This window comes from Balaenoptera acutorostrata, unplaced genomic scaffold (assembly GCF_949987535.1).
Source record: "Balaenoptera acutorostrata unplaced genomic scaffold, mBalAcu1.1 scaffold_711, whole genome shotgun sequence".
Lineage (NCBI taxonomy): Eukaryota > Metazoa > Chordata > Mammalia > Artiodactyla > Balaenopteridae > Balaenoptera > Balaenoptera acutorostrata.
In genome coordinates, this window is record NW_026646634.1 from 31724 (window position 1) to 47556 (window position 15833).

A 15833-nucleotide genomic window follows, 5' to 3' on the forward strand; every position below is an offset into this window, starting at 1 on the left:
TGTGTAAAACACATCAGGGTTTAGAGCTACAAGTCCAGGCCTCAGGACCATAGTATGCCCCCTCTCCTCAGCTTCAACATCTGCCCTCATCTTTTCAACACTTGCCAGGTTATGACATAACACTGGTTTCTATAACAACGAAACCCCCAGATCACAGTGCTTTAGCACAATCAAAGTGTATTCCTCGTTCATGGAGAGGCCAGTTGAAGAGCCGATGCTTCAAAACCCTGGGATCCATCTGCCTTGTGGTTCCCACATCCCCTAGGACCTCAGAGTCATTCTACTGTCCTGTGGACAGGGATAGATTATGGCAGCTCCTGCAAGAAGTCTTCCCAGGCCAGGTTTGAAAGAGGCCCAGTACCAGCAGGACACTTCTCTATATCCATTTGACTTGAGCTCTATGGGACCAGGGGCTCTGTCTTGTTCACCGTTCCGTCCATCAGCTAAAATGTGGTCCATGACCATGCCTGTCTACAGGGGGTGGGAAATGGCAGTGAGCTGTGGCCTGGCGGTGTAAGGGGGCTTGAATGAACACTGGTCATCTCTGCCTCACCAGGCCTCTGGCTGGGATCCTTTCCTTTCTCCTGATTCTTAAATGTGAGTATGTCTCAAGTTCTGCCTCAGCCCTCTTCTCTCTCTCTCATTCTCCTCTCTCCATCTCCTTCCCCTCTCCCACATCGGGGATGATGTGTCTCTGCTGAGTGCAACCTATGGAGACAACCCCTGTGTCAACATCTCTACGCAGACGACCTGTAAATCTACGACCTTTTCAAATTAGCTCCTGTATCTCTGTTTCTCGTCCTGCGCTATCTAGCCTGACCTCTTGTCCTACAATTCATTCATTTACCCAACAAATATTTATGGAGTCCTATCTTGGGCCTGTTTCCTTAAGGGGAAATTTTTTTTAAATGCCTGAGTCAGAAGCTTATATTTAACATTTTATTGGGAAGTTCAATTCAAAGGAAGTAAGAAAGGGGGAAAGGGAAGTGAAGAAGAAAGAGAAGGGGAATAGATACAAGGAGGTGAGTTTCCAAGCTCACTACAGATTTGCAGCAAACACAGGCACCTCCAGCAAGGCCGTGGACTGAGGGCAGCTCAGAATAGACCATTGGCAGGGCGGTGGTGAGGGCCAGAGGTGAGTTTGAACCATGTCTTACTTCCTCTGATAAAATACAAGTATCCATTGTGTGTCCCCCAAAGGGTCTGACACACTCAGATTATTGAATGAATGTGTGCAAGAGGGAAGAAAGGAAGGAACTTCAATGAACGCAGTGTCAGGGCCTCCCCTGCAGAGTAGAAGCTGGACGCCATTTTCCAGTGGAGCATGTGTCAGAGGAAGAGAAGGGAAGTTGCTGACTTTCGATCCGTGCAGACAGAGGAAGTGGGGACTAGAGCCTGAAGGTGCTTAGTGACTTGGCTTCCAAAGGTGTTAAGGGTAGTTTGCAAACATCCCCTAAAAGTATAAATTTCAGTCCCATATTCAGAGGCTGTAATGACTAGCTGAGGACAGTTCACTTCCCCTACCCAAAAGCACCCACAGCAGCCGTCGGGCCCATGGTAACTTTTACATGTTCTCTGAAAGAGGCTCAAATGTGCCTCTATACCTCTACAGATACCCGTCTCTCTCTCTCTTTCTCTCTCTCTCTGTCTCTGTCTCTCTCTCTCTCTCTCTCTCTCTCTCTCTCACACACACACACACATTCATTTAAAACCTGATCTCAGAAAAGCAGAAGAATGGGGGGGCAGGGGATTCCAAAGGGCACCAAATTAAGGGCAAATTGGCTGTCATAAACCAGTGGTTGTCCTGAGGGCAAATTGATGCACCCTTTCCGAAGTAAACCAAGTGGAATATGCCCTAGAATTTTTCCAAATGTAATGTATCCTGTCCAATACTACACTTCATGGAAATCACTGCACCCTCCCTCCAGGCATGTTTGCTAGTGAAACAAAGAAATGAGCTTCAACCGGAGCTTTTGTTCCACCAAAAACTCCTCTCCAGGGCCTGTATCTAGCACTGCATGTGGCCTAGTGTGGGTTCAGGGATATTAAGTCCACCCTTGAGGAATGTAGAGTCTACCTGACCAGACAGACCTAGACAGTAGAAATGAAGCAGCGTCAGAGACTCAGACTGGAGAAAAGGAAGAACTTTTTGAGAGTGAGGATTATTAAACAAAGGATGGAACTCCAAGGAGGAAAAACCCCATCTCAGGAGGAATGTGGGAATGGAGGGGTGCATCGAATGTATTATAAGCCTTAAAGGGATCCATTTGGGCGTGTCTAAACTCACTTTATTCCCGTTCAATCTGCCAACCATAGTTACCCAAGGCATAGTTCCAGGCAGCTCAAACCTGCCTCATGCTAACATTTTAACTTCCTGTAGTCTCCGAAGAACTTCAGGTTGGGCCACACATTCTCATCCGAGAGGCACAGGGAGATGTCAGGACTTGCCTCCCATCTCACAAGTCTGGTTCTGTGTGTGTGTGTGTGTGTGTGTGTGTGTTGATGCGGTGTGTTTGTGTGTGTGTGTGGAGATGTGGTGTGCAGTATTAAAGTGAGGGCAAGGCATGAGGACTAGAACGTCTCCCAACCAGGCCGGTGGCAGGAGGGAATCTATTACACATGTGAGTCTGATAATTCAACCAACAAAAGGGCCCCTTTACTGGGTGGCTTCCAGCAGCAGAGGCAGAAGTTCCTAAAAGCAGCCAGAGGTTTTTTATGGTGCCCACAAACTGGTACGTTACCTTGCAGACCCTCTGACCCACAAGGGCCCACCCTCATGCCTCCTATGCCTCACTCCCCCCAGGACCAGAGTCCCTGTAAACTAAATTCTCAAGGGGCCCCAAATCCAGTCAGCTCGGAAGCCTGGCTTTCCCATCCTCCCACTCCCTCCACCCACACGGCTGAGGTCACCCCAGCCCAGCCTCTTTTGCAACTTTCCCAAGTTTGTGCATGAGAGGGAGAGGAGGAAAACTCAGAAGGAAGTGGCTTAGCCTCAACAAACTCTTTTTTACTCCCAAAGCCTTTTTCCTCTGACCCGGCTGAGACTGCTGCTCTAAGAGGAGACCCCCGACTCAGAGAGAACCCCCGCCTGCCGTCAGAGGCTGAAAGGGCCCTGCAAGCTTTTCTCGGTTCCTGTCTATTCCAGCAGCCCCAGAGGTATTTGGGTTTCGGGGTGCGGGGAGGAGTGGAGGCAAGGGAGGCTTAGAATCTGTCAGCTGCAGCCCAAAGAACACCCACGCCTGAGTAACTCCCAGGGGGTGGCAGCGAGCCAAGGCAGAAAGGACTCCCTGCCCAGCCAGGGGAGTTGGGGCCCGGCTCGGGGCTCTGCACGGCCCGCTGTCAGCAGCGAAGCGATGCAGCTGCCGGCACAGTCAGAGAAGGGCCAGCCAGAGACCGGAGCCCTTCAGCAGGACCGTGTCCTGCCAGCACCCAGAGTCTCCTCGCCACTTTGACAGGGCACCTTCTGGGACGGAACCGTGTCAACCCAAGGGTCTCATCGGGGAAGGGGGAACCCCTGGAGTAGGAAAGTGTCCCTCTTGTTCTAAACTGTAAATACGCCTCTCAGCACAGCTCTGTGGTGCTTGGGAAGCCAATGAACAGCGTTGGACAGGCCCGGATTTTAGTCTCAGCTTGTCACAAACTAGTTGTTCCTGACTCTGAAATCCACTGGGCTATGATGGCATTTTGTTAACTGCAAAATGTCCTATAGTTGCTAGCATTGTATATTAATAAAAATAATTTCTTTAACTTACAGATCAATCCCCCACCACAGGTCACATGGAGATAGTAACTTACCTATATCCTCAGACCTACATAGTGCGTGGTAGGCATGTAGTACATGTGCTGGATGGATGGATAGATTGATGGACGGATGGACAGATGAATGGATGGATGGATGGATGGATGGATGGACAGAAAGATGGATGGATGGATGGATGGATGGATGGATGGATGGGAATGGATGGACGGATAGATAGATGACTATTTATTGAAGACTCAGTATTCCCAGCATGGGTCAGACTCTTTGGAGGGATACTGAGAGGTGTGAGGCACTGTCCTGCCCTCTGGGCCCTGACAGTCTACTTGGGGAAATAGAACTAATACCCCCAAAGAACTTAAAGAACAGGAGTGCCGAGCCTCCTGAAACCAGGGCTGTGGGTACACTTCCCGGAGAGAGCAGGTCTAAACCTGCTATGATTTGGGTGGGTGAGGCAGACTTGTAAGCCTTCCTGAGAGGCAATAAAGACTTATGCTCCCCGATAGCCTCTTTTCAAATGCAAACTTACTTCAAGATTGTAAATCCCATTTATGTTTTAGGGTGGATACATTTGTCATTTTCCAAGGCGTGGGAGCACAGAGGGGAGGCTGTGACGTGGGGTAAGATGATATGAGGAGGGGGAGGCTTTGCCTGCTTCAGGAATCTCAGCTGCCCCTGCTCACTGCCTCTCATCCCTCCTCCCTGTCAGCAGAAATGACACCTCACCCAACACCTCTTTTAGGCTGAAGCTTGTGTCTGGGTCCCGGCTGGGGCCAGGAGGGTAGAGAGAGAAGCAAAGTGGGAAGGTAAAAGCAGAGCAGGTCCAAGAGTTCTTAGAAGACTGACTTTAAAAAAAATGTGTTGCATGGGGTGGGGGCACTGGGGAGGCATCAACTCCATCTTTCTCACTCCCTAGGCACTGAGCTACACTGAGCTTTGGCAGATGGGCAAGGCTAGGGCTTAGAAGTCCTGCCAGGCAAGATGGGGAGAACAGTTAGCCACATGCAGTGGAGAACAGTCCCCGGCAGACTCTGCTCTGTTCGGACCTGAGCTGGCTGAAGGGGGGCCCTGCATTGCAAACCTGCTTTTCACTGTTATTTAACAGTGGAAGGTGATGACTCAGTCTGGCCTCTAGGAGGATGCACTGGTTTAAAGTATCTGAGTCAGCTGAGTGGGAGGAAGGAGGCTTAAAAGGACAGACATTGCCAAAGCCCAGCCAAGGGCAGAGCCCAAAGGATACAAGAAGGACCTTCAGCCACAGTCTGAAATCTGCACGTGGTTCCCTGGTGAGCCCATCCAGTGTCTACCCTCAAGCCACCCTCCACTGCCAGTGATGTAGTCCTGGTCACCCTCTTGCTGCTAGTTATCCTGGGACCAACGACCAGGCTGTTTTATATTATTTTATTTTTCAAACAAAAGGGCTCACGTATTTACTACTGAACCAACCTGCTAGTGCAGAAGCATAGAGACAAAGAGAAAAATCATTTTTCCCAATAGAACATGTCCTGCTGTCCAGACGGTGGCGATGTTTTCAGCTACATATGGTAAGATGCCAGTGACCTTGATACAGCATCGATATGTGGGCCATCTCGTGTGTGATTCCTTACAGACCCAGCTTGGCTCTTCTCCAATGTCTCCTCTTGGAGTTGTACCTGATTTTGTGACCAGTTTTCATGCAAATCCGTTGGGAGAGTGGGACAATTCTGCTTTTGTTTCCTGGCCAGGAATTGCTTGATCCTGAATGTCTTGTGAGAAGGCATGGCAAGGAACAGAGTCAACCACACACACCAAGGTGGTGGAGAAGGGAAGAGAGAGACAGGCTATTATAAAGAGCAGTCTCAGCAAATCCCTGCCCTTCTGGCAGGTGTAGGGGAATCTGCATTATAGCAGGCTTTGAGGGCTCATGCAGAGGAAGGACTAGGGCAGTGGTGAGTGAAGGGGGCTCAGAGTAAAGGCTGAGGTGAGTTATAAGAATCTGGAGAAGAAAAGACTCAAGTAAAACTCCAAGACTTTAAATCTCAGGAGGGCTGGCATGTAGCAGAGGAACTGAGCATTCTTTCTGTGGCTTCCAGGAGAAACCCACCCCTAGTGGAGGCAAGTTCTGTGGGGCAAGTCTGGCCATCTTTCCATGAATATGGTGCAGGTGGCTCAAGCACTGGGTAGGAGGTTAGACTAGATGAACTTTGGGGTCCTTCTGTAGTGAACTGGAGAATGATCCACACTGGTAGCTTGAAATCAGCCATGGTGGGAGTATTTACACCACTGAAAGTGGCAGGCACTACAAATCAGGTATCTTGCCCCCTACCGTGTTTAACCGTTTAACCAGGTCTTTCCAATTTGCTCTAAGAACATGACACATGCCACACTGCAGAATCAGCCACAGCCATGAGCGATGTCTATTTTACCCACAAGGGAACAGACTCACCAAGGTTAAGAAACTCTCCCAAGGTCACAAATATATGGAGGTGGGATGAAAACTCTGACTCCAAAACTCATGATCACTCCGGAGTCCCAGGAGGCCTCTCTCTCCTGCCCCAGACACAAAAGTGACTTGTCCTGTCAGGAAGTCACACTCAGATGACTTTGGGCTGCCATCCTTCCACCTGCTCTTTATAAAGAAATGTTGTCTTTATTTGATATATATATATATTTTTAGACGTAGTGAGGAATTCCAGGAATTTAAGCCAGGAAACTGGACTTCATGTCACATACACTGAAAAGTCCTCACCAGGCTTTTTTCATTTTTTTAATTTTTTAAAAATTTATTTATTTATTTTTGGCTATGTTGGGTCTTTGTTGCTGCGCGCGGGCTTTCTCTAGTTGCGGGGAGTGGGGGCTACTCTTCGTTGCGGTGTGCGGGCTTCTCATTGTGGTGACCTCTCTTGTTGCGGAGCACGGGCTCTGGGTGCGTGGGCTTCAGTAGTTGTGGCTCACGGGCTTAGTTGCTCCACAGCATGTGGGATCTTCCTGGACCAGGAATCAAACCCATGTCCCCTGCATTGGCAGGCGGATTCTTAACCACTGCACCACCAAGGAAGCCCTATTTGATATTTTAATTACAATAACAACTTAGACTTGTGTAACAAATTTTAACACAAGACATATATAAAATAAAACAATAGCTCCTTGCCTCTAATCTACCTTTCCCCATCTCCTATTAATCATTTAGTATGTATCTATCCATAGCTTTCTATGTACTGCAGGACAAGCATAAATATAATATTAAACATATAGTCACACACATAGGGTTGTTTTTATACAATTGGGATCATACTATACAAAATGTTCAGTGATTTTTTTTTCACTTAAATTGTCATATTTTTCCACTTCATTACTTCACTCATTTAAAAACTGCCTAGTATTCCAGAGTATGTATGGATCATAATTTATGCCAAGGGTCTTTTATTGATGGACATTTAGGTTACAATGTTCTTCAGCAATTATCTTTGTAAAAATGCATGTTTGAGCATATGTGTATTTCGGTTGGATAGACTTCTAGAATTAGAATCTAGGGTGTATGCATATTAAATTTTGATAATGTCAAACTGCTCTCCAAAAGAGACGGTGCCAATTCATAGTCTATCAGCAATAAACAAGAGTTTTCCCCCACCCGCTTGTCAACACTAAATATTATCATCGACCTTTTTAATTTTTGCCACTCTGGTGGGTTAAAAAGTGGTATTTTTTAACTTTGCATGGCCTTAAAAATTAGTAAGTTTAAGTATCTCCCAAAGCTTACTACTTATCATTTATAAGATCTCTACTGGTTACTTATTCGTATTCTTTGCCCGCTTTTATGTTCTGTGTTGTCTTTGATTGTCTGTAGAGTGCTTTACACATAGTGGATATTGATCCTCTGTTATACACATACACTTTCCACCTACCCTGCCCTCAACCCCAGCTTTCCCTTCATATGCACACCAGCTCTGCTGCACCATGTCAAACCCAAACCATCCAGCCCCCCAGACTCTCCGACAGGGGCACCAAGTGGCAGGGTGTGTGATCCTCATTCTAGTTTCACAGAAGGCAGTAAGTAGGACCTAGCAGCTAAGAGTGTGATCTCTGGAGTCAGGCCTGTCTGTATTCAAGTCCCAGTTCTGCCACTTACAGACCATGCTTTTAGAGATGAACTACATACTTAACTTCTCTAAACACCTGTTTCTTCAGTGGTAGAACAGAGATAAGAGTAGTATCAATCCCACAAGATATTTCTGTGTGCTAACATTTCTTGAACCCTTAATTTCTGCCATAAATGCATTATAATAATGTACTATGTGTGTTAAATGTAGTATAATAATGTATTCATTTATTAACCTCACGATGATATGTTTATTTGCATATTCACAAAGTGCTCTACAACACCACCAGGCGAGTAAACCTTAGCTTATAGTGTGAGCGTTGACAACTCCGCATGGCAACGTGTGAATCTGCTCCCCTCTGCCTCAAGATGCTCTTTTGACCCCTGTGGTTAGTCCACACACGACAGCTCCTGTTCAGCAGCCCATTCCCTTGGCTTCCACTGTGGCTCTTGTCACTTTGGCTGCCCTTCTCTCGATCCCCTACAGCTCTACCAAGGTTTTGTTGGGGTTCACCAAACCTGAGCCCAGCGCCCTAGATCCTGTGCACACAGATTCTACCGATTCAAACTCAGGACGTCAGCGGGCAACATGGCACAGAGCAGCCTTCTCTGGCCTTTGATTCACACATTAGCTCATCCATATACTACCTGTGGGGCCTTAGATGAGTTATGAGTGACTTGGCTTCTCTGAGCCCCCATTGTACTCATCTCATAGCTCATGATTTCCTAAGCTCTACAGAGCAGCCCCTGCAGGTGCTCAACCAATGCTGGTTCCCTTCCCACTTCCCCTGCCTCTCTTTTGTTCTGACCCCCTTTCCAGGGCACTCTGTTGGCTTTTGAGGCCAAGTTAGCGGGTTGTACCAAAGCCTTTAGGAAAGAGCTCACCCTTGCTCCCCTTCCCGAGTGGTAACTGATGCTTAGAGACACATGCCTTTCAGAAGCTTCTGAGTCACTTCTCCCTTGGCTGGTTTCCTTGTAGGCGGTGACACCCATTACAAAATACCAGCCCCTGTTAATACTTTGAATTCTCTTCCTCTGCCTGTCTGAAGTGTGGGAAATGTTTGACGAATGAATAAATGAATGACAGAATCCTTGGTCTGTATTCATGACCCATCTTAATCTTGCTTCCTTTCTAGGCTTTTCTCTCTCCACACCCTTCACCTCACCCTTCCCTGAAGCAAACCATCCACCTTCTCCACTCCCCTGTTCACAGAGCTTTGATATTTCATTTCCTCCTGGGAAATATCACTCCCAACTACATGTGTCATTTCCTCAGGGCCCAGTTGGATTGGCAGCTTCTCCCCCAGCCCTGAATTCTCACAGCAGTTTCTCGGGGCCTCTGTCGGGACACTTTACATTTTCTCTCTGCTGTAATCACTCACCCCTTTCCCTTCTCCCCTGATGACTCCCTGGAGTGGGCTCCTATTTGCTTTGTCTTTTGCTCCTCCCAGTGTCCAGTGCAAGGCTCTCGTGGCCCAGTGAGTTACACTCCAGCAGATAAAGCATTTGTCAACCAGAAGGGGCCTTGGGTCTTTGGGGCCCAGATGGCTCATCCTCTAGTTGGAAAGCCAAGGCTCAAAGAGGGGAAGTAACTGGCCCAAGGTCACACAGTGGCAAAGTGAGAACTAGAACCCAAACCTCAGGACATCCAGTTGAGAGCTTTTCCCCAGTACCAGGCAAGTTCAAGCTGGCCAACTTTTGCTACCTCAACCAGGCAGAGTCAGATCAGTGTTAACACAATACATCTACTGCATCCAAGGTCAGAAGACCCAGGAGTTGGGAATAGTATATATGTGTGTGCACGTAAGGGTAGAACCAAAGAGCCATTTAAGCATAATTCCCTGAGACAGTTTTGCTTTATCTTGTTAGTAATCACAATATATATACATATATAATTTATATATATAAAACATACATACAAGTATTTTTCTCTTATAGGAACAATACATGTTTGACATGTTTGTTGTTAAAAAAAAATTGGAACATACTAAAAAGTATAGAGAACAAAGTTAAAATCATAGTTTCCTACCACCCAGAATTAACGACTTACGTTTTTTATATATTTCTTTCTAGATCTTTTTCCATGCAAGTAGGAATTCATTTCAATACTTGGGGGGGCGGTATGGTATGTACAGTTTAGTGTCTTCTGTTTTTCATTTAGATCCTATGGCATAAGCATTTTCCCACGTTATTATAATATGCTCACAAACTCCATTTTAATGACTGCTTAATAGTTCATCGTGTGCCATGATTTTTTTTAACCACTTCTTTATTGTTGGGTGTTTATAAATGACGCTGGGAAAGAACATTCTTGAACAAGAGTCTTTGCCTGCGTTTCAGATTATTTTTTTAGGACAAATTCCTAGAAGTGGAGGGCAGGGACATTTTTAAGGCTCTCAATACTTGCTGCCAAGCAGCTTTCCAGAAACATGTACCAGTTACACCCCCACCAGCTGCATTAGAGAAGAGCCTTTTGATTCTGCCAATGCAGCAACACCTCGGGCTGAAGGAAGGCCACTCTTCCATCCAAAGCCTCTCAGCGGTCCTAACAATGGACCCCTTGTCCCACCCCCATCTCCTCTTCCCGCACTGCCCTGCATCCCTGGCTCCAGGCTTGGAACAGAGGCTGTCTGCGAGGCCTCTGTTCAGTCCAGTCCAGCCTTGGTGCCCTGCGGGGTCGGTAGAGCTGAAACGTAAGAGGTGTGCCTGTCCTAGGATGGGGTGGGGCCACCATCCTTCCAGCCTCAGGGAGACCCCCAGGGGAAGTGAGGAGGTGGGTGTGTAAGGGTTGCTGAGTCATCCGCCTCACTTGGAGAACAACCCCATCCGAGCCCAGGGCAGAGTTCTGCACATGACGAGGGGAAAGTAGACACCAGCCCCAGTGACAATGGCCACAGGGTTACTCTGGCCAGCATGTAGATGACTTCTGTTTCCCTACAGGCTCTGAAGCCCCTCCATGAATCCTCGGAAGAAGGTGGACCTCAAGCTCATCATCATCGGAGCCCTGGGGTAAGCCAAGTTCAGCTGGGGGTCTGGGGGTTGGGAAGAAGCCCCTACCCAAGAACAGTGAGACGTCCTATATTTGCTCCCACCTTGCATGGGTCCCTTTCTGATTCAGAGTGGCACCAGGGAGGGCATTCCACCCCAGGGAAGGGAGCTGAGATGGGAGAAAGAGACTGGGAGTCAGGCTACCTGGTTTCTGACCCCGGCTCTGCAGTTAACTCTGCAGTAACTAGGTATGTGAATTAGGCAAGCCATTTAGCATCTCTCTGCCCTCCTACCTCCTGCCACATACAGGAAAGACCTGACCATTTTGCTGTGAGGCACTCGGCTCTCTGCAAACTTCTCTGCTCACTTTGGTCCCTGCTTCTAGTGTCCATTCCCTAGTATTAGCAAGCTACTCAAACTGCAAATGTTAGAAATTCAAAATCTCAGAGAGAGACAGTGGTGAGAGGGTCATGGTAAGATGTTGAGAAAGGTATGGATATGTGTGTGAGTGTGTGTGTGTGTGTGTGTGTGTGTGTGTTTGTAGTGTGTCCACATGTGTCTGGGTTTTTTTCCTTAGTGTTGGAAAGACTTCCCTCCTCCACCGATTCGTGCACAAGACATTTTACGAGGACTATCAGACCACACTGGGAGCCAGCATCCTCTCCAAGATTATCATACTGGATGACACAACTTTGAAGCTACAGGTGAGCCGCCCTCTCATCCCCTCTTCAACATACACACCTGAATATCACCCCACATTCCCTGGACGGCCACTCACACAGCAATGTGCACCAGGAGCTAGAAGAGTCTAGAGCATAGATCAGTAAACTTTAATTCATGGGCCAAATCTGGTCCACCATTTGCTTTTGAAAATAAAGTTTTATTGGAACACAGCCCTGCCCGTTTGTTTACTCACGGTCTTATGGCTGCTTTCACAGTACAACAGCAGAATTGAGTAGTGGCAACAGAAGGTATATAGTCTGCAAAGCTTGTTATTTACTATATGTCCCTTTATGGAAAAATTTACTGATCCCTGATCTAGAAGGGAGAGCACCAATCCAGAATTAAGAGGCCCCCTAAGGCTCAGGTTCCCTGGAAAAATTGCCAAGTGGACTTGGGCAAGTCGCTCCCAAGGTCCAAATCTATCAGGTGGAAGAACAATGCCTGTCCTGATGCCCCAGGTGGAAAATGAGGACTCAGATGTGAAAGTACTCTTGGGATGTTAAATATTAGTGCAGAGATTCTGTAGTGTACATGGGTGACAGGGTGTGTGATGCCCGTGTGTGAAAGGACCTCATGCACCTGTGCCAGGGCTATCTGCCCCCTACCCAGAAAAGGAAGCTTTGACATGATGTGACCTGTTTGGGCCTACCTTCAGCCACTCATCACAGCCCCATGGAGCCTCTGTTCTTCCCCTCCAGATCTGGGACACAGGAGGACAGGAGCGATTCCGCTCCATGGTGTCTACAGTCTACAAAGGCTCTGATGGCTGCGTCCTGGCTTTTGATGTCACTGACGTGGAGACCTTTGAAGCCCTGGAAACCTGGAGGGGTGATGTTCTAGCCAAAACCATTCCAATGGAGCAGTCCTACCCCATGGTGGTGCTGGGGAACAAGATCGATCTGGCAGACCGGCAGGTACCGCTGACTCATTCATCCATTCATTCACCAAACATGTGAGGACTGGCTATATGCCAGGCACTGAGTTAAGTCCCACACATACAGAGTTGAATCAGGCATAGTCCTTACCTTAAGAATTTTACAGTCTAGTAATGGATGCAGATAATTTAAAAGACAATTATGATACAATAAGATAAATCATAAGCAATCATAGAGATACACCTTGGATATTTGGGGACCATAGTGAAAGGGCATCTATCTACTCAAGCCCAGAGTATAGAAAGGGCTTCCTATAAGGAAGTGGGTTCCAGGCTGAAGAGACAGCAAGAACAAAGGTAAGAAATAGCATGATGTGAGCAATTTTGAAGGCAATTTTGTCTAGAGACAGGGAATGGAAGAATGAAGGCACCAGAAGTAGGCAGGTGGGATTTGAATTAACCTGTAGAACAGTATTTCTACCCAGGGTCAGATAGGGGGTCTGCAGTTATGAATTCTTGAAACTACAAATTTTCTGGGAAAGTAGTAATACAGTATTTATTTCTTATTAGCTTAAGCATATTCTATATCATCTGGCCAACCACTTGACAAATGATCTGCTTGCTCCATGGCTGCAGTGACCACACTTATGTAGGTGTTTACCATGGCAGTGGCATTGAGTAGAGCTCTGTTCATCGTTGCCTACTAATGAGAAGAGAATAAAAGTAGACAATTTATAAAAGATGCTCTTGTGCCAAACAAAGCCCAAAGGACACCAAAAAGAGTGTCTGAACAAGTTGTCTTAGTGTTTCAAATAGAGAAAATAAATGGGGTTCATATTTGAACCACATTTTCACAAGTGTTCAAATGGAGAAAAGTGATAGGAGAACTGAGGCATCACTTGGAATGATGGATGGGTGGGTGGATGAATGGATGGTGGTGCTTCCAACTAAGCTATTACCTCCATAAAGAAGAGCCTCTTGTTCAGAGAGAGAGATGAGTTTGGTTCTGACATGCTGAGTTGGAGGAGCTTGGAGAACAACTAATTGGGGATGACCAGTAGGCTTTAGAACGCATAAGAATGAAACTTCAAAGGAGAAGTCTGTGCTGGAAATAGAAATCTAGAAGTCATCAATTCTATGGTAACTTCAGGTTGCAAATTTAGTGTCAATTCTCTAATTACAAATATCCAATCTCAAATAAGAATCAAAGTCCTAAGTTCATTCACAGCCAAGGGGTCTCTCTTTTTCCCACTGGGGCCAGCTGCAAGTGAGAACACTGTGGTCTAGGAGGGGCATCTCATTGCCAACTTTATGTGTCTACACTTCCTCCCCTTCTCAGGATAATTTTGGTTTCAGAGCCCATCAGGAATGAAGCAAAAAGAGGGATAAGAGGTCAGGAGAAGCGGAAAGATCCTTATTTGACTGGTACTGTCTTAAGATAGTTTGTGCTCTCCCGGTCCGGTATTTCAAGCTGTCTCTTGGTGGATTACTCTTTTGGGTCCTAAGAAGCCTCCACTGGGAACATTTAACTGTACCTCCCCTGACAAGGGTCTTGCATATTCTTCCTCAACTCCTAATTTAGGAGCTTAAGAGCCATCCTCCACTCCATGGGGTCCCCTCCTCCTGCAGACACTCTTCCTGATGGGGTTTACAACAGCTCCAGGCTGCCTAGCTCTCTGTGGAGCCCGCCTCTCTTTCATAAGACACACCGTGCATTCTAGCTCCATTGTAGGGCCAAGGGTAATTCATTCTCAGTGCAGTCTGTCCTCTCTCTGCCCTGTTGCCTTTTGCCTTAAATCCCTCAGATGCAATCAGATACCAATCCACTGTAGCCACCAAACTCCAGGGGTCATATGTTAACCTTTCCAAGTGGCCTCCTTGAAACCCTCTTTTGTCCAGAGGTGAGGTCTTACATGGTCTCCCTCTTAGGAGGGGTGTACCCCCCCAAAAAATCCTTTCTAACCTCCTTTTCAATCCTTTTATATCCATGCCAGGGGTGTTAGAGTCGTCTAGCAGATTCTTGGTCATGAACCTTTGGAAATGTGCACAGTCCCAGGGGTGGTCTGTCTCCCAACCAACTTGATACCTGGCATCAATCACACTGTAGTGTCTCTGCCAAAACTTCCATTTCACATCTTGCTTCATATACCTGCAAGTCGTGGGGTGGGCAGTCGAGGGAGTTCAAGACTGAGAGTGCGATGTTTCCTCAGTGAAATAAGAGGCACCATCTTCTGCTGAGAGAGAGGAGGAAGGGAGCCCAGGAGGAATCTCAAGAATCATGGTGAAGCTGTGCCAGTTACTCTGCAGAGAAACAGGTGAAGGAGCTAGTCAAGGACAAAGACCAGAACTGATGGGTAACACCAAGGGCTCAGGGAGACCAGGAGTTTGAAGTGGAGTCTATGTTGTGTTTTTCTTCAACAGTGGTACATGGGGTAAAAGCCAGGGACCTGATGGAAGGTTTTTCCAGACAAGAGTAGCTGAAGAACAGAGCTGCAAGGGCACTCGCTGAGAACCCATGGAGGAAAGAGGAGAGACAAGAAGAGGCTGAAGAGCCAGGAGGCTGTCAGAGGTTGAGGAACAGGGCAGAAGGAGGGAGGGGAAAGGAGAGCAGACAATGGAGGCCCTGGGTCTGGGCCTGGGAAGGAGAGGCTGAGTGGAGAGAAGGTGAAGACGGCTGCAGGGGAAGGAAGTGTGAGGCTCTCGTGAGCGTTGGGGGCTGCGTGCAGAGGAAGTTTCACGAGATTGCAAGTGTTCAGTGAATCAGGGGGTACCTGGCAGGATGGGAGGCATAGGTGATGACTCAGAGGGGTAGAGGGGGTCCAATCCCAGCTGCAGGATGATGAGCTTTGTTCTGCAGAGAGAGGAAGAATAAAAGTTTGAAAGAAGTAGCAAAGACCCAGGCAAGCCCAACCAGGTCTCTGGGGTCTGTACTGAGTAGGGTGTGGAAATAACCCGCACTGGAGAGGGTGACAAGGGAAGGGCTTGAAGGAAGGCAGAGCAGGAGGAACAGAGGTGAAGAAGTGCTCGCAGCCATGAGATGAGCACAGGGAAGTGGAGAGGAGGAACTGGAAGTGGGGAGAACAGAGGGACTTCAATCCAGAGACCCAGGATCGTGGAGCCAGAGGTGAGGCTGGGAAGCGGCTGCCCGCAAACGGCACAGACCCAGCAGGGGATGCCGCCAGTCGTTGAGAGGCACACCCTGGGCTTGGAGAGCCAGTCTGGAGACAGTCCCCGCTCGCACAGGCTTGAGTGGATAAGAGCTGAGGGCCACCGGAAGGAGCACCTTCTCTGGGCTCAAATTCGTGTGTGTCCTTGGCCAGTTCCAGCTTCTTTGTGAAATAGAGACCAGACTCAGATTTCATGAGGTTGTTTGAGGATTATAGGCAATGATGCCTATAAAGCACATGGCAATC

At 47.6% G+C, this 15833-nt stretch overlaps 1 protein-coding gene and 1 pseudogene across 8 annotated transcripts in view; one reads left to right on the forward strand and one right to left on the reverse strand.

Moving 5' to 3' along the window:
* Positions 1 to 2907: 2907 nt before the first annotated feature.
* LOC103004928 (ras-related protein Rab-7b-like) overlaps positions 2908 to 15833 on the forward strand; it is a 35412-nt gene continuing 22486 nt past the window's right edge. For 3 of the 8 annotated variants that reach the window (XM_057539637.1, XM_057539639.1, XM_057539638.1), the window contains exons 1-4: positions 2924 to 3156; positions 10776 to 10844; positions 11401 to 11527; positions 12245 to 12460. In XM_057539637.1, coding sequence (XP_057395620.1) covers positions 10792 to 10844; positions 11401 to 11527; positions 12245 to 12460 — 396 coding nt within the window. In that variant the 5' untranslated portion in view covers positions 2924 to 3156; positions 10776 to 10791. Of the gene's footprint in view, positions 3157 to 4317; positions 4378 to 10775; positions 10845 to 11400; positions 11528 to 12244; positions 12461 to 15833 lie in introns of all 8 variants that reach the window. The other 5 variants (XM_057539636.1, XM_057539635.1, XM_057539642.1 and 2 more) reach the window with 5 other exon arrangements.
* On the reverse strand, positions 5361 to 5517 carry LOC102997398 (60S ribosomal protein L39-like; annotated as a pseudogene).